The sequence below is a fragment of the Citrus sinensis genome, chromosome 8, assembly GCF_022201045.2.
Source record: "Citrus sinensis cultivar Valencia sweet orange chromosome 8, DVS_A1.0, whole genome shotgun sequence".
In the NCBI taxonomy this organism is placed as follows: Eukaryota; Viridiplantae; Streptophyta; class Magnoliopsida; order Sapindales; family Rutaceae; genus Citrus; species Citrus sinensis.
The window spans coordinates 2,172,789-2,189,803 of record NC_068563.1 but is presented as its reverse complement, the minus strand read 5'-3'; the positions used below and the strand labels follow the sequence as shown (position 1 = coordinate 2,189,803).

The 17,015-nt window shown below is 31.5% G+C and overlaps 1 protein-coding gene across 1 annotated transcript; it reads right to left on the bottom strand.

The window, feature by feature from the left end:
• Positions 1-13,694: 13,694 nt before the first annotated feature.
• Positions 13,695-14,925, bottom strand: LOC102609128 (zinc finger protein ZAT10). Its single transcript, XM_006486862.4, has one exon. The coding sequence runs from the start codon at positions 14,701-14,703 to the stop codon at positions 13,900-13,902; it is 804 nt and encodes a 267-aa protein (XP_006486925.2). The 5' UTR covers positions 14,704-14,925; the 3' UTR covers positions 13,695-13,899.
• Between the last annotated feature and the right edge of the window lie 2,090 nt (positions 14,926-17,015).

Below are 17,015 nucleotides of genomic sequence, written 5' to 3'. Positions count from 1 at the left end.
GATTGCAGATCGATTGCAAAAAAGACCTAACAATGGAAATTTGACTTTCTTGTGAGTAATGTATTAAGTCGTGCCCAGAATTCAGGCCTTATATAAAAGATCAAGTTACTTTTAATTTCTAAAAAATTGCTTCCTATAATGTATAAAGTGATAGAAATAAAAGGAAAATAACTCAATAGTAGAAATAAAAGGAGGCAGATCAATGACTTATATGTTATTAAGATCAGACTATTTAAACTTAAATTTTAATTTTCAAAGTGCGGTAATTTTTTTTAAATTCTGATATTTAATTATTTCAGGGTTACTTGGAATCAATATATGTAGATCACTGATCACCGTTAAAGTTTTTTTTTTTTTTTTAAATTTCAAATCAAAATTTACTTTCAACTCCATGCATTTATTACATATTTTAAGGAGACCCTCTTAATTTAAAGAAAAATAAAAAGAAAGAGAAAAGAGGACTCAATGAATATACTTAGGTAGTGTTCGTTTTTTTTTTTTTCCTGAAATTTGAATAAACCTAAATTACTTTGAATTTTGAATTGAACTGAATGTTTAAATTTGAATTATATATATATATATATATATATATATATTGTGTCTAAATTACTAAAAATAAATATATGCTTTTTTAACTTAAAAGATTTGAAAACTAGAATAAGATAATATATTATTATAATATAAATTATGTTCAATTGAATAGAACCCTTTATATTCTAAATTAGTACACATTAATCAATTTTATTGTAGTTTATGATGTTTTTATATAAAATATTCATAAAAAATCATGAAGATAAATAATGCTAATTTGAAGAAAATAAAAAGATAAAAATAGTAATAGTCTATCACTATATTATCACAAGTTATAGAGATATGTAATAATGCTAATTATTAAATTTTATTTAGGTAACGATAAAAATTAATTAATTAGATAGGGACATTTTGGAGAATATGTTATAATGATATTATTTAGACTTTTTAGATTAAACAAAAAGTTAAAAAAAAGGGTTAATAACTTAAAATTTTCATTATTTTGAAAAAAAAAACTGATTTAATGATTTAACTATATGAAATTAAGTCATTTAGTCATTAAGTAAAAAAAAAGTCCTTAAATAAATAAAAAATTTATAAAATTCAGAGGGTACTATTAGGTTGAAAGTTTTCAAACAAATAATGTTAAAAAGGAAGAATAAGAAGATGAATATGAACATGAACATGCATTATCCCATTGCATACATCACTCATAATTATAGCAAGAAACTATGCCTCCAAAATAAAAGTTAACAAAAGGCCTACACCAACTTTTCCCAGTAGTGCTCCCCAAGGTCGGCCAGTGCTTTTTATCGTTTCATTATATGAACTAAAAAATACGATAATGAAGATGATCACATGTCAATCTCGAAACCACTACTTTTGATTACATATATTACGTGATTCTCATTCATTATTCTTTGATAGTTTTTTTTAGCTGTTTTGATAAAATTTACTTGAAAAGGGGAAAAAAAGATTGACATTATGTATGTTCATCCAAACTTACTGTCAAACATGGTAATTAGAGAGAACTAAATTAAAAAATAACATAATTGATTGATTGTGTAACATATTATTTTATTTAAAAATCTTAAGAAACAACAGTACTTTTTCTTTTTTTTCTTTTTTTTTTTAATTTTATATATATATGTAATTTACTGAGGTGTGGTTAAACAAATAGTGGGGACTTGGGGGGAGCGCCCGTGCATCATCATGCCAGCGGCAGCAGCAGCAGCCCCCAACAATTATAAGAGTCGTGTGCAGGCACTTGTTCACACTGCGTGTGTAGAAAGTGCTTTCGACTCCATCGACAATTGCTTTTATAAGTTTCAAAAGTAACATTTTGTTTTAGATTAGAAAAGCACAATACTGCTCTTGTATATAAATTCATTTTTCGGATTCCAGAAACCGAAATCCAAACAGAGCTTATCGGGTTAAGATTCTAACAAATTGGCTTTGGAGTTTAGAGTGTAGTCCAATCTCGTATATAAATTAAGATATATACACAGGATATGAATCCCAGACGGTAGATAAAACGATACCCTAATTAATCATAGCAACCATCAATCTCAATGTTTTGGGCACGTAATCAATGGCTTGAAACATCACATGAATCGATTATTATATATGTGGCATGCCTAATATATCCATATGTCAAGATATTTAACATTGCTGCTGACTACATATATTACCCATTAATTTTAATTTTTGGGTTAGACTAAATAACTGATATGATATCAGAGCTAAGTTTATATGTCCTATAATTTATATAAGTTTCATTTATGAACCTTTCTTTTGACCTGTTGGAATACATCTGACATTAATCACAAATAGATCTTCGTGGGAGAGCTTTTGTTAACCTTGCTAATTATTGAGTCTTCATTTTGATTGGAGACACATTATCGGACATATATTACGACAATCAAGTGATGGAGAGAGTCCGTTAAAATTATATACCTTTGGTATTATTACTGAACCTTTATCTACCAACTAAAATTTTTCGGTCAAGAAACTCAATTACCATTGCAGATCGCATGAATTCATCATTAGGTCCTACATTAACGTGAACTTTTAACATACGGAGTCTTCACTAATCTTTTAACATACACTTTAATTTAACGTGAACTTTAGATTCAAGAAACTCAAGTACACTGATTTGGAGTTAGTTTGGACCACAAAGGCTCCACCGTATATGTAAATAACTCATCTTTACCATGTTTTACGTTTTGTTTATCTAATAATAAACTAGAACTAGATCAAGATTTGCGATTTAATTATATTGAAAAAGATACAATAGCTAATTAATATGCATTGCATGGCATGCAGATCGATTGCAGAAAAGACTGAACAATGGAAATTAACTTTTGTTGTGAATAAATAAACGTATTAAGCGATAGTGCCCTAAATGCACTATATAAATTAGACCAGGTTATTGTAATTTGTAAAAGTTACTCCAATGTTTCTGTCAATATTTGTGCTTAAAAAGTTCATGGATTTAGATTATGGATTTCTTTTGACTTAAACAAGAATTAGCTAAAGACCATTTCTCAATTTTTTTTTTCTTCTACATTGAGAAATGTGGAGTTGGTGGGAGATCTCATTTTATATCTAAATCTCTACCAATCCGTTCTATTTATTTGATTCCACACCATCAGATCCAGTAACTATTTTATCTATAATTAAATTCCTCACACCTGATTTAATTAATAATCATATGCTACTCTCTGTAGGTATTTTTCAAATTTTAGCATTGATCATCTCCAATATTTTTTTACAAGTTACAGTTGTTGATCTCTAAACATCTCTTCGCATTGTAAATGCATTATAAGCCAGTGCGTCAAACCCATAAATACCTTTGGAATCCAAAACATATGTGGCTTTAATTTCCTCCAATTTCTCACCTAGAGTGTTCACAAACTTTTCTTTTAAAAAAAAAAACAAAAATCCCATATGACTTCTAAAATTTGCTGATCAAATTGTAAATTGAAAAATGGCCGCAACTAGTATTATTTATACTCCTTCACAGGCCGGGAGAAAAAAAAAAAAAGCCGCAAGAAAATAGGCAAAGAATCATGAGGAAACTGGAAAGCCACCAGAGTTGCATGAATCAATTTTGTTTACCTTCCAAAAATTTTGATATCGCATGATTGTAGAAAAATAAAACTTTTGTGTTACTCTACCAAATTATGCATAGAAACAGTCATCGATTCCCGTGTATATTATAATAAAAGAAAAGAGTAATTCAACCCAATTTTTGTTTTTAATTTCATAAGACCCCATTTCTTAATTCATACTCTGCATTTATTTTGATATATAATTACCCAGTATTCTATTCAAAATTACCCTCTCCTTGATATTCAGAAGCAAAGGTTATTTGATGAGCAGAACCCAACAACCTTACATTAATATGCAAGTGGTAGAATAAAAAATAAAATTCTTTATTTTTAAAAATTTAAAATGTTCAATCAGTATTTCAGACTAAATGAGGACAGGAATCTGAAAAATACTTCTTCAAGCGCCAATGGCCGTATTTTCTTTTCGTCCAAAAATGAAGACTATGAAACTAAAATATCGATGAAGAAAAAACTACAATTCTATAAACTACAAAACTTCTTCATTGAATATTGAAAGGAGATATATGAAGTATATATATGAACCCATCTTCATATATACTTCATAGGGTAAAAGCTTGTTTAGTCCCTATATTATGAGCTTAGTGCTCATTTAATCTCTATATTTTTAAGAATACCTTAAATCGTCCTTACTATTAAATATTAACACTTATATCATTATGTTTTATTTTTTTTAGCATGCTTTTACAATTTTACACTCTTACAGTAATGTTTCTTTTTTAGATATTAATAAAAAAATTGGATTATCAAATTAAACCCAAAAATAAAATAAAAAACAAAAAAAATATATATTAATTTTTGTGGAAGCTCATGTGTGTCCAAAAAAATTAATTTTGTAAAAAAATAAATTATCAATTTTTTTAAAAAAATTAATATTTTAACTTCTCAGCAGAGTGTTCCACAAAAATTAATATATATTGTTTTTATTTTATTTTTTGGTGTTAAACTGGTAATTTAATTTTTCTTTTTAATAATGTTTAAAAAAAGGAACATTATTGTAATAGAGTAATATTGTAAAAATAAGTCAAAATGAACAAAAGGTAATGGCAAAGATGTCAATAATTTAATGATAGGGATGTTTTGAGGTATTTTTAAAAATATAGGGACTAAACAGATACTAACCTCAAAATATAGGGACTAAACGAGCTTTTACCCTACTTCATACACACACACACACACACCCACCTTGTATGTTCGAAATTTTTTTGAAATTGTGGTTCACCATTAAAATAATGTTCATTATTCAACCACATATAATGGGCTATCATCAAATGCATGGAAGATTATTCTTATATAATTGTTTGTGATTATCCTTATGGTGAAAAAACAAGATGGTTTTGATCATTAATTAATAAAGAGAAAACAAGCGGAAATTAACATGGAATTGACAATCTTCTTATCTTAATCATGTTTAGGCTAGTATATTCTTTCGCATTAATTAATATTGAACCTTTCTCTATAATTAGCTTGTTTTTTTAAGTCAATCAATTCAATTTAACATATAAAAGATCACCCGCAGGATGCCTCATTAGGTACCCGCAGGATGCCTCATTAGGTCCTACATTGATGTGAATTGCTTGTGAACTATTAACATATGGAGTCTTAATTAATCAACAAGAGCATTGAAGTTTGGACCCCAGAGGCTTCACCAAACCAAATATATTATACGTGTATATAACTCATATATTTTAACCATGTACTTTTTAAATTTGTTTCTCTAATAATAAACTACAATTAGTCAATTACATCAAGTTTTGCGTATTAATTATGTTGAAAAAAGTACAATTGATGCATGGCTAATTAATATATCACGGCAAGCAGATCGATAATTGACTCAACAGTGGAAATTTAACTTTTGGTTGTGAGTAATGTATTAATTCGTGCCCAGAATTCAGGCTTTCTATAAAAGATCAAGTTACTTTAATTTCTAAAAAATTGCATCTAATAATGTATAAAATGCTAGAAATAAAAGGAAAATAACTCAATAGTAGCAATAAAAGGAGGTAGATCAACGAGTTATTATGTTATTAAGATCGGACTATAAAAGCTTAAATTTTAGTTTTCAAAGTAAGTTTTTTTTTTTAGCTCCGATATTTTATTATTTCGGGGCTACCGGGAATCAACATATATAAGTAGATCATCATCACTATGGTTTTTTTTTTTTTTAAGTTTTAAATCAAAATTTACTTTCAACTCCATGCACTTATTACATATTTTAAGAAGGACCCTCTTAATTTAAAGAAAATGAAAGAGGAAGAGAGAATAGGACCCAATGAGTATATATACTAAGGTAGCATTTGTTTTTCTATCTCAAATCTGAATAGGTATGAATTAATTTAAATTCTGAATAGAAATAAATGTTTGAATCTGAATTATATGTTTATTTTTTTTGTCTAAATTCCTAAAAATAAATATTAAGTTGTTTTTAACTTAAAATTTTTCAAATTTAATATTTTTAAATTTGTGCCCTTATAAATTATAAATTAATATTAAACAAATAACAAACATCTCAAAGAACTTAAATAAGATAATATATTATCATAATATAAATCATGTTCAATTGTTCAATTGTTCAATTGAATAGAATCCTTTATGTTCTAAATTAGTACACGTTAATCAATTTTATTGTAGTTTATGATGTTTTTATATGAAAATACTCATAAAAAATCATGAAGTTAAATAATGCTAATTTGAAAAAAATAAAAAAGATAAAAATAGTAATAGTCTATCACTATTTTATCACAAGTTATAGAGATAGGTAATGATGCTAATTATTAAATTTTATTTAGGTAAGGATAAAAATTAATTAATTAGATAAGGACGTTTTGGAGAATATTCTTTAATAATATCATCAAACTTTTTAAATTAAGCAAAAATTAAAAAAAGGCTTAATAACTTAAAGTTTTCATTAATTAAAAAAAACAGATATAATGATAACTAAATGACATTAAGGTGTTGTTTGTTTTTTAGCATGAAATATGAATTTAACTTTTTTGAGACATTTGTTTATTTTAGATTGTTTGTTTTTTTAACTTATTATTAGATAATTTTATCTGAATAGAAAAAAAGTAGAAAAAATCTACTTTTATATGAAGTCTGAAGTCTAAATGAAAATTTTCAATTTCAAATTTCAAAAATACCTTTAACAATTCATGGATTTCCAATATTATGTATAAACCTAATTTTTTTTATTATTCTTGAAGTTTTTTTTAATTGCTTTAAATTTTTTTTCACATGATAACATTAACTAAACTGAAATATTGAACAAATCAAATTATGTTCATTGTGATGAATCAAAAACAAAATAATAGTTTTGACTTTATAATAAAATTTGATGTTATCATTACATCTTTTATTAAAAAAATTAAATTAACATCAACAATGATATTATTTTTTTAATGTTACCAAACTAATCAACCTGTAAAAATTATAAATTATGAATAACAAATATATGCACCACTTAAAATGATATTTATGCTAAACTACTGGCTTTTAAGTTTTTCTTTTTTTCTTTTCAGATGTTGAAAAAGAAAAAAACAAACTTATCATTCAGATATTTTCATTCAGACTTTAGTTAAATTAAGACTTATTCAAATTTTAGATAAAAAAACAAACGCAACCTAAGTCAATTAAGTTATTAAGTGAAAAAAGTCCTAAAAAATAAAATTTTATAAAATTCTGAGGGCACTATTAGGTTAAAAGTTTTCAAAGAAATAATGTTAATAAGGAAGAATACGAATATGAATATGAACATGAACATGCATTATCCGATTGCATACATCACTCATAATTATAGCAAGAAATTAGACCTTCAAAATAAAGTTAACAAAAGGCTTACGCCAACTTTTCCCACTAGTGCTCCCAAGGTCGGCGTGTGCTTTTTATCGTTTCATTACATGAACTCATCAATACGATTATGAAGATGATCACATGTCAATCTTTAAACCACTCCTTTTAATTATGCATATTACGTGATTCTCATTCATTATTCTTTAATAATTTTTTGGCTGTTCTGATATATTTACTTAAAAGGGACAAAAAAGATTAACATTATATGTGTTCATGCAAACTTATTGTCAAACGTGGTAATTAAAGAGAACTAAATAAAAAATATATAAAAAATAAATAAGTAGATTGATTGTGTAAAATCTTAATTTATTTTAAAATCTTTAGAAATAACAGTACTTTTTTTTTTTCCTTTTATACAAGTAATTTACCGATGTGTGGTTAAACAAATGGTGGGGACTCGAGGGGGAGCGCCCGTGCATCATGCCTGCAGCAGCGGCAGCCCCCAACAATTAGAAGAGTCGTGTGCATGCCCTTGTTCACACTCCGTGTGTTGAAAGTGCTTTCGTCTCCAGCGACAATTACTTTTATAAGTTTCAAAAGTAGCTTTTTTTTTTTCTTTTTTTTGTTTCAGATTAGAAAAGCACAATACTGCTCTCGTATGCAAATTTACTTATCCAGATTCCAGAAACCAAAAGCCAAACAGAGCTTATCGGGTTAAGATTCTAACAAATTGGCTTTGGAGTTTAGGGTGTAGCCCAATCTCGTATATAAATTTAAACAAGTGGCTTGCAAGGCATAAGGAAAATACCCAACAAATGGATGGACATAATTATATATTTCTTTCTCTGTCAAGAATATTATAATGGCGTGAGTCAATATGGAGATGCCATTGGACAAGGTCGGCGGCAACAATTACTTGAGAAGACATGACAAAAGATGGCAAATCTTTTCAGCCAAAAGATGAACAGGAAGTTGCACCCCGCTACTCGGGGCTGGCCTTATCACTTTAGATTGCTCAGCCAGCGCCACGCCACATTTTTATCTTGTTTTTGTTCTGTTTATGACAAAAGACGGCAGCATAGGCGGACCCTCTGCTCTAATCATTAATGACCAGAATATTTTACAGAACTCATTTCTCGCAAGTATTAGAGCAAAGTACTGTTTATGATTATTATTTTTACTATTGTTATAAAGGCCAGGAGGTCTAGATCGATGAAGTGTTATTTTCATTTAAGTTGGTGAAAGACTAAAACTTGGGTCAAAATTGTGGTCTGGCTGTTGAATTGGACTTGGATTAGGACAAACAAGCACCCAACAACCGAAACGGGGCCTCATTAAATCTGCAATAAATTAGATGTAATCGTGATGCACACAAGTACAATTACGCTAACCCAAGCTTATGCCGCTACCCACTTGATAGAATAAACTATACAAGGCCAAATTGGAAAGCAACTCATCCAATCACATACACAGAAAGAAAATATAAATATTATATTATTATTATTATTATTATACTTATAATCAGCTCAGCGGCATGGAGGCACCGCCGCTGACAGTTATTTGTTGTACATAGATATGAAAATGGAAAAATCAGGTGGCAGTTGAAAGAATCAACCGTCTGTCCCAGTTTTTTAATTTTAATTTGTTATGTTCTGCTGTGTTGGGTCAGCCTGGCTTTTATAGTTTCTACTGTTTGTGCTTCCTTGTTCATGTTGTTAGTGCATGTATTTAATAATAAGGGAGCAACATCCCTCATGTGAACCACACAAAATTGTAGGACCCACAATTTGTGTGGTTCACATGAAGAATGTATGTTACAATTATTATAACTTAGCATTTGCCTAATAATTATTATATTTTGATGGTGGACTTGGTGGTAGTCATAAATTGGTTTTGGTTTCGGTTTCATTTCCCAATTACTAGGAAACTTCGCCTTGGGACAGGGTGGCGCATGATTTAATAAAAATCAACATAATTACAAAAAAAAAAAAAACATTGCCATACATGACTAATATTGTACCCATCCTTAAAAATTAATTTTAGAATTAGCTAATATTAGTGGAGGATCGTTATCCCTAACTCAGGTCTATAATGACTTTATCTAACTAGAAACTTGTATCTATTTTACTTATGAAAAGTTCATATCAAAAGATAAATTTTTTGAGTGATTTCCGAAAATTATTTTAATAAAATTTTAGGTCTTAGAATGTTTATAAATTTTGATAAATAATTAAACCCCATAAAGATAAGGTAAATATGTAAAAAAGTGACCGACCATAGATTTCCTAGTGTGGGAGTTGGATTCGCAATAATCGATATTCATGCCACATTTTAAAGATTATATATTAAAATTGTAATCAAGAGACTAAGCATGAGTATATTTGATTTAAGCAAGTTATTTTTATTTATTTATTAACCACATACTTATACTTGATAACTTTTGATTTTAGTCTACAATGACTGCAAATTAAAAGCCATAATATCTCAATTTTAAAAACAAATATACCCTTGGCTGATGGATTAGATGAAACCTTTAAATACGGCCGTATATATTTGAAAATGTCAATTTATTGAGAGAAGGTTTAAAAAAAAAAAGATTCTGGCTGTTGGCGTTTTGTAATGTTAGAATTAAAACTATGTAATAATAAAATTAAGGAATCAAAGACAAGAAAATTTAAAAAAGGAAAATGGAATGTAATAATAAAAGCAATGAAAAGGAAGTGGATGTGCGGTGTTTATAACTGTGGGGATTCTTTAAGATTTTTTCATGTCTATCTTGAATTTGTCCAGGTCATTATCCAATCAATTTCTGATTAAATGTATGGGTTGTAATACTCCCATAATTATTGGGAAGACTCAAATCTTAGAAAATTGATATAATGGTAACTGCATCAAGCCAATTTTTATTTATTTATTAGAATTATGGTTGTTAGTAATGTTTCAAAAAAGATATGTAGTTGTTAATGATAAAAATTGTTTAAAATAGAGGTTCAGGTTACATTTATGTAATTAATCTTTATTTCAAAAAATCATTTAAGATAAGGACAAATAGATTATTAAGCATGGACTTTCTAGATCAAGTAGGAATGCTTAATTAACAAACATTCTATGGATTAAAATAAACTTCGTAAATAAAGTTTTAATGTTTCCACCAATGCATTCACACATATATTATCTACCTCCCCTACACGCAGCGAATTCAAACACTTAACTTTTAGTTCAGCCGTAAAAGAACTTTCTTATGAGCCCTTGTTTACTGGTTAAGGGAAGAATATTCTATGAATTAGATAAGAAAATATGATTTAAAAAATGCTGAGGCCGCGTTTGGACGAATTGCATTGACAACACGGCAAAGCTTGGCATTTAGACTACTTCAAGTTACTGCCAAATACACATCATGATCGGCTTTCACTTAGGGTTAGGGGATCATTGGTTTGTTCGTTTCTTGGGGAAGTGGGACAGTTGAATAACGTGGCTTTGAATGTTTCATCGTTGGCATATGGGTATGGTCATGAACATTTCTTGTGGAATACAACTTCTCACCGTGTTTGGTGGGAAAGAAATTGAGAGAAAAAAAAAAAAAAAAAGCAACTTCAAAGCCGGGTTTAGGGATAGATCATATGTACCTCAAGAATATACTTTTCGATAATCTCTCCACGCCCATATCCATCGGGTAGTTAAAGAGGGAAAAAAAAGGGAAAAAAACATATACAACTTGGACAGTGGATGCTTATATTTAAATGTATATGTTATAACCCAACTGGATCTGATAAGATATTGTTCTGCACTGTTTTATTTTTGGGGCCCCCATACACCCCGAAATGCGTCTTGACAATTAAGATGTGGATCGCCTCCAATGTGGATTCAGCTAAGGTGTTACATACCGCCTTTAGGGACTTAGGGTCCTGATGTGGGATTCAGATAGGGTGTTATATACCCTTTTTAGGAACTTAGGGTCCTGATGTGGGATTCAACTAGGGTGTTACATACCTCCCTTAGGGACTTAACATCCTCGCTGAAATTTGCCCTACCATTACTCAAGAGGACATGCGAAGCCCCTTTGATATCATATGTCATGACCCAATCCAGACCTGCTAAGATATTGTCTGCTTTGAGCCTTAATAAGGCCCGCACGATTTTGTTTCTGGAGCGCCCATACACTACAAAACGCATCTTGTCAATTAAAGTGTGGATCACCTCTTATAAACTCAGTATCTCTCTCGTGTTTTGCCGATGTAGGATTCGCCTAGGGTGTTACAGTATATGTATGATTTGAGAATTTTTATGGTTAGTTCTTGTAGTGATAGTCTATTTGAAATAGTTCAACTTCATCAAAATTAATTGTATGCAATATTATAGGTTTTGACTATTAGAATTTCCTTCAATCTTAATTTAGGATAGAATCAAACTTTGATTCCGAGCCTAAATTCCTTTGTCATGTGCATTCCTGATAAGTTTTTAATACTTCATCTCGTCACTACTATTATAAATAGTTAATTAAAAAAATCACATTGTTAAGGAGTAAATGTAGTTTATTAACATACAATTTGATGATATTAAGTTAAAATTTATGAAATATGTACAAATCAAAACTAGCCAATTTGTAATTTGTATGTGTCTGTAGCTTAAAAGAATAATTTTCTTTTACCGTGCATAAAGAGATTAATGAAAAAACAATAATGTAAAACAAATTCACAAGATCTCTTTAAGAATTAGATAAAGGAAAATAATTGCAATTCATGATTTTGAGGAAAGAAATAAAAGCGTATCTTATCCGTGTTAACTAAAAGAATCATTAATTAATTCAATAAATTTAAATGATCTAGAAGGCCAGCCTGAAACAAGCATAGCAAGAATTGACTTTATTTTGTAGTGTGAATTGTAAAACAAGGTGTTGAATAACTAATATAATATATATATATATGCAACAAGTGTCATAAGCAACGCAAAAGATGTTAGTAATTAGGTATAATTAATGAAACAATGTATGATACATGCATGATACAATCATGTGCATTAAAGTCATGGATCACATGCCCTCACTCTCACAGCTCTAACCCATCCCCCCCTTTACATGGTTGGTGATGCTGTAATTGCAGCTGGCTGGCCTGCTCCATTTGCTTTCTTATTTGTAAAAGATGCACTAAATCCAGGCCGCTGCCACCTCCACCACAGATTCAGAGTTCAATTTGCTTGCTGTTTCTTTGCTGTTCACGCGACAACCCCTATTACTATATTTGTAGATTCCTTGTATTAATTTATATCTAATACTTGCCTCTACTCCAGCATGAGGCATAAAGGAGAAACTCAACTCTCTAGTAATTGCCACTTCGGCCTTGGTCGGAGTGGTGGGCTGCTGCCCTCACAATGCCCTCACAAGCATTGTGAGGGCAGCGGTTCAAGCCCCCACAAAAGTATTTGTGGGGGCTAACGTGCTTATTTGTTTAATATTTCAAAAATTTCCTCTCTCTCGTGTAATACGAGTGGAGTATGGACATCCCTCTTCTGTAAGGGATTATTTATCTGGGCATGTACTTCACAGAATTCAATGTAATAATATAAGTTCCAATCATGTATTTCTGATTGTAAATATCAGTGTAATATATCTGCTATAATAGCAGTTGTAAATATCTGTGTAATGCAGTAATATGATGATTAATCAGTATTAAAAAAAAAACTCTCTAGTAATTAAGAATGCAAGAAAACTTTTGAACCGTAAAAGTAGTAACACAACAGAAAATTTGCATGCAATTGAAATAAATAATATTGTGATCCAAGTGATGGCACGTTAATTGGAATGAAAAAAAATTGAGAATTTAGAATAATTATTAAAAAGTTATATATAGATAGAATGGTCTACCCTACTTATAAATCTAATTAACTCATTTTTACAAGTTAATATGAAACAATACATGAATTTTAACGTATATTTATATTGATATGAAGAATCCTATTGAAGTAAGAAACAAAATTTAAAAAAAATACATTAAAGTATAACAAATATTTAAGTTACTAAAATAAACAATAGTGTACAAAGTGGACACAACTCTTTACTTGGCACAACAAATATTTAAGTTACTAAAATAAACAATAGTGTACAAAGTGGACACAACTCTTTACTTGGCACATACAGAAAACACAAAATATTATTACTCAATCGTTCTAGATCCACTACCATTCGATGGCTTTCAAGAAAATAAAAAACAAATAAATAAATAAAATAAGAGATTTCACTATTCGATAACGTAAAAAATCATTAATTTCATATCTGAACTTAGATGTAATAATCTTTCGCAATAGTAAAAGAATGAAAGAATCACCACTACAAATTAAGAACAAATTCTCTGTACAGTCTACGGCGTACACAATCCATCAAAACAAGAATAATCCAAAAGCAATCAATTAAAATTTAAAAATTAAAACTTGATAATTCTATAGTCGTAATAAATCAATCTTCTAACGAAGAGTAGTGCATCAACAACTTGGGTTTCTTGGCCGGCAACGGAGACTCAACTTCCTGTGACCAAAACTCCGGCAACGCCGGCAAGTTCAGGTCAAATCCACGTTGACTGCTGCTCCCTCCGCCCTCCGAAAACGTCACCGCACTTGCACCAACGCTAGCGCTACCACTAGTAACAACGTCGCTATTATTATTACTTTTATTATTATTGCTGCTGCTGTTGTTGTTGTTGTTGTTGATGCCGCCTTCATAGTGACACCGCTTGTGGCCTCCTAGAGCTTGTCCAGTGGGAAAAGACTTGTGACAAATAGAGCACTCGTGGGTCCTACCGCCGCTTCCGCTGCTCGCCGTTGCTGACGGTGGTGGGGTGACGTCACTGGCGGCTGCGGCGTTGGGAGAAGCCGAGGCGTCAGCAGCGTTCTTGCGGTGGCTGGCTTTGTGCCCACCAAGGGCCTGGTAAGAAGAGAAAGCCTTGTTGCACACACTGCACTTGTAAGAAAGTTTCAAACTTGGCGGCTCCGGGAACTGATCCTGCGGCCGCTGTTCCGGCGCCAGGGATGGGGTTCTTTCGGCTGGAGCGGTGTTGGCGGTGGTGGTACCGCGGGCGAGCATGATGAGACAGAGAGCCATGTACTCTTCTTCTGTGGGAGCTGCTACTGCTGGTGGCAGTGGTGGGGACTCGTCGGTACGGGGTCGTTTTGAGCGCCTTCTTTTAGTCCATGAGTCTTCGTATCTAAACGGATGATGATTGTGGGTGTTTGTTGTAGGAGAGTTTAGAGCTTCTAGAGCCATAGTCGTGAATTTTTTTCTTTTCTTGTAGGTGAATTCTCGACTCTTGTGGTTGAATCTGTTGAGTTTCGAGAGAGAGAGAGAGAGAGAGAGAGAGCAGGAGAAGAGAGGTGATTTCAAATGGATGGAAATGATGATGGAAGAGTGAGTGAGGTGGGGGCCTTATATATAGAAGAGGGGGAGAGTGGAGAATTGGTGGGGGGAAGTGAAGTCGGTCAACTAAAGATTACAATACTGGAAGTAGTGGCGAAGGGGTGACTGAGCTCTTCTTCTTAATATAAGCTCGTACGATTGGACTTGTTCCACTTTCCTATTTTCAAGTCAAAACAATCCTACGCTTACTTTTTTATCTCTGCCTTTTTGTTAGATTAAAATATAATTTTAACCAAATAAGATGGGTCCCTTAGTTATTTTACAATTACTTGGGATAGTGGGGCTCTCACTGTTTGAGGGGCGTGTGGAGCACGTTTCGTTTTGCTTAATTTATGGACGGAGGGTAAGTGTTAGGTTCTTTCGTAATTTCTTGGAAAGTTGGGCTGAATTATTTTATCTTTAATTTGTGTGGCGGTATTGATTGAATTTGTTAAGAGGCAATATCTTAGAAGATCTGGGAGGATAATGGGTTGTTTTGTTCTCTTTAGTGGGGGGATCTTGTGGCTTGTAATATTGGTCAATTCCTTCTCCAACCCAATTAAATGCATTGTATTTGTGTTGTAGATTCTAACTTCATTTCACAAATTACTATAAATTGCTACCGAAGCATCAAATTAATGAAAACTACATTCTAGATTATAGAAAATAGTATAAACAAAACTCATTTTTATTAAGTAAAATCACCATTAATTTTCCTTTCGACACTTTAGTGTCCAAAAACACTAAATCCAAAAGAGAGGATATTCTACATGGTAACAAAAAATGGTTTCATTTCACTTTCACCCCCGAATTTATTTATTTTATTTAAAATAATTACTCAATGAGATTTTTATATTCTAATTTCTAAATATACTAACAAGCACTAACCTTGTTTTTTTTTAGTATTTGTTTTTTAATTAGTGTACACACTACCAACACAAAACTCTCCGTTTCTAGTTGATATCACGCCTCTCACGCGCATAGCCTTGTCGCTTAGAGATAGAGAAATGGCTTTCTTGTCCAAGTTCTAAGCTTTTATTTTCTTGGGGTGGTTGTTTTGTTGGTTGGTAGCCCTTTGGCTTTGTCTCCAGAAGGACAGCTCAGCCTCAAGCAGCTCCACTAATTTTCAACGTGCGTAATAGTTTACCATGACCGTAATTACGACATTTAGACAAATACATTTAAGTCCCTTTTTTTCTTTGTTTTTTATGAAGAAAGACATAGTGTACTCATCTCTATCAGACAGGTCCTCGAATCCTTTTCACAATGTCTAAATTACCTCCCAAATTGAAATTGCACCATATGTATAAAGTTAACATCAAGGGTATTTTAGTCATTTCGTAGGAGAGTTGAGGACCTTCTTCACACAAATCAACGAAGTAAGCCATAGTTTGAGAAAAGGAAAAGATTAGAGACCTTAGTGTAATCACTCCGTAGAGCCTGTCTCTCAGAAACTCAAAAGTAATTGCATAATCTCACCCAGAGTCGAAAGAAAAAAAAAACCGTAATATTGACTTTGTTCAAGGGCGTTTTGGTAACTTTATACGTGGGATTGAGCTTAGTACAGAGTAAAGCGGTAGTAGAAGTAGAGTGGAACTGTCAAAGACTGTAGCTTGAGAGACGCGTAACCGTCAGGGCATACGGCACGCAAGCGCGGTGATATTTTAACAAACGGACACGTGACGGCTTAAAGTCGTTTTTGTCTACTTTTCGCATAACCGACAATTAGATGCCACGATCCAGATCAGGCCGTCCATTTGTTGGGGATGTCTGTTAAAAAGGCGCCACGTGGAGACAGCTCAAGGGGGTGATGACGAAGACGACACGTGGCAGGCTCGACAGTTGAACGGATACGCTTCGAGAATTCTGGTGGCTACTAGTACGTCAAGGTTTGGTTGTTACACATGTTGTAATATGTGGACATGTATCGTATTGCATTGATCACTTCGCCGTGAAGGAGTTAGAAAGTGTTGTGTGGGGTGATGTTATCAATTACCTCACTGTGTGTTCTTAGTTGGAAGTCGGCGGAATAAGAAATTTAGGTGAGTCAAGAAAAATAAAAATTAACAAGAACGAGAAGGACTGGAATTTAGATCATTGATGCTCTTTCGATTGTTCGGTAAACGTTTTAAATATACCTTTAAATACACAAATATTATTATTTATGTATTGTTGAGACTTAC

Bases quoted from the DNA above. Each gene is read 5' to 3' on its own strand.
- LOC102609128 (XM_006486862.4), bottom strand. From the start codon at position 14,703: ATGGCTCTAGAAGCTCTAAACTCTCCTACAACAAACACCCACAATCAT.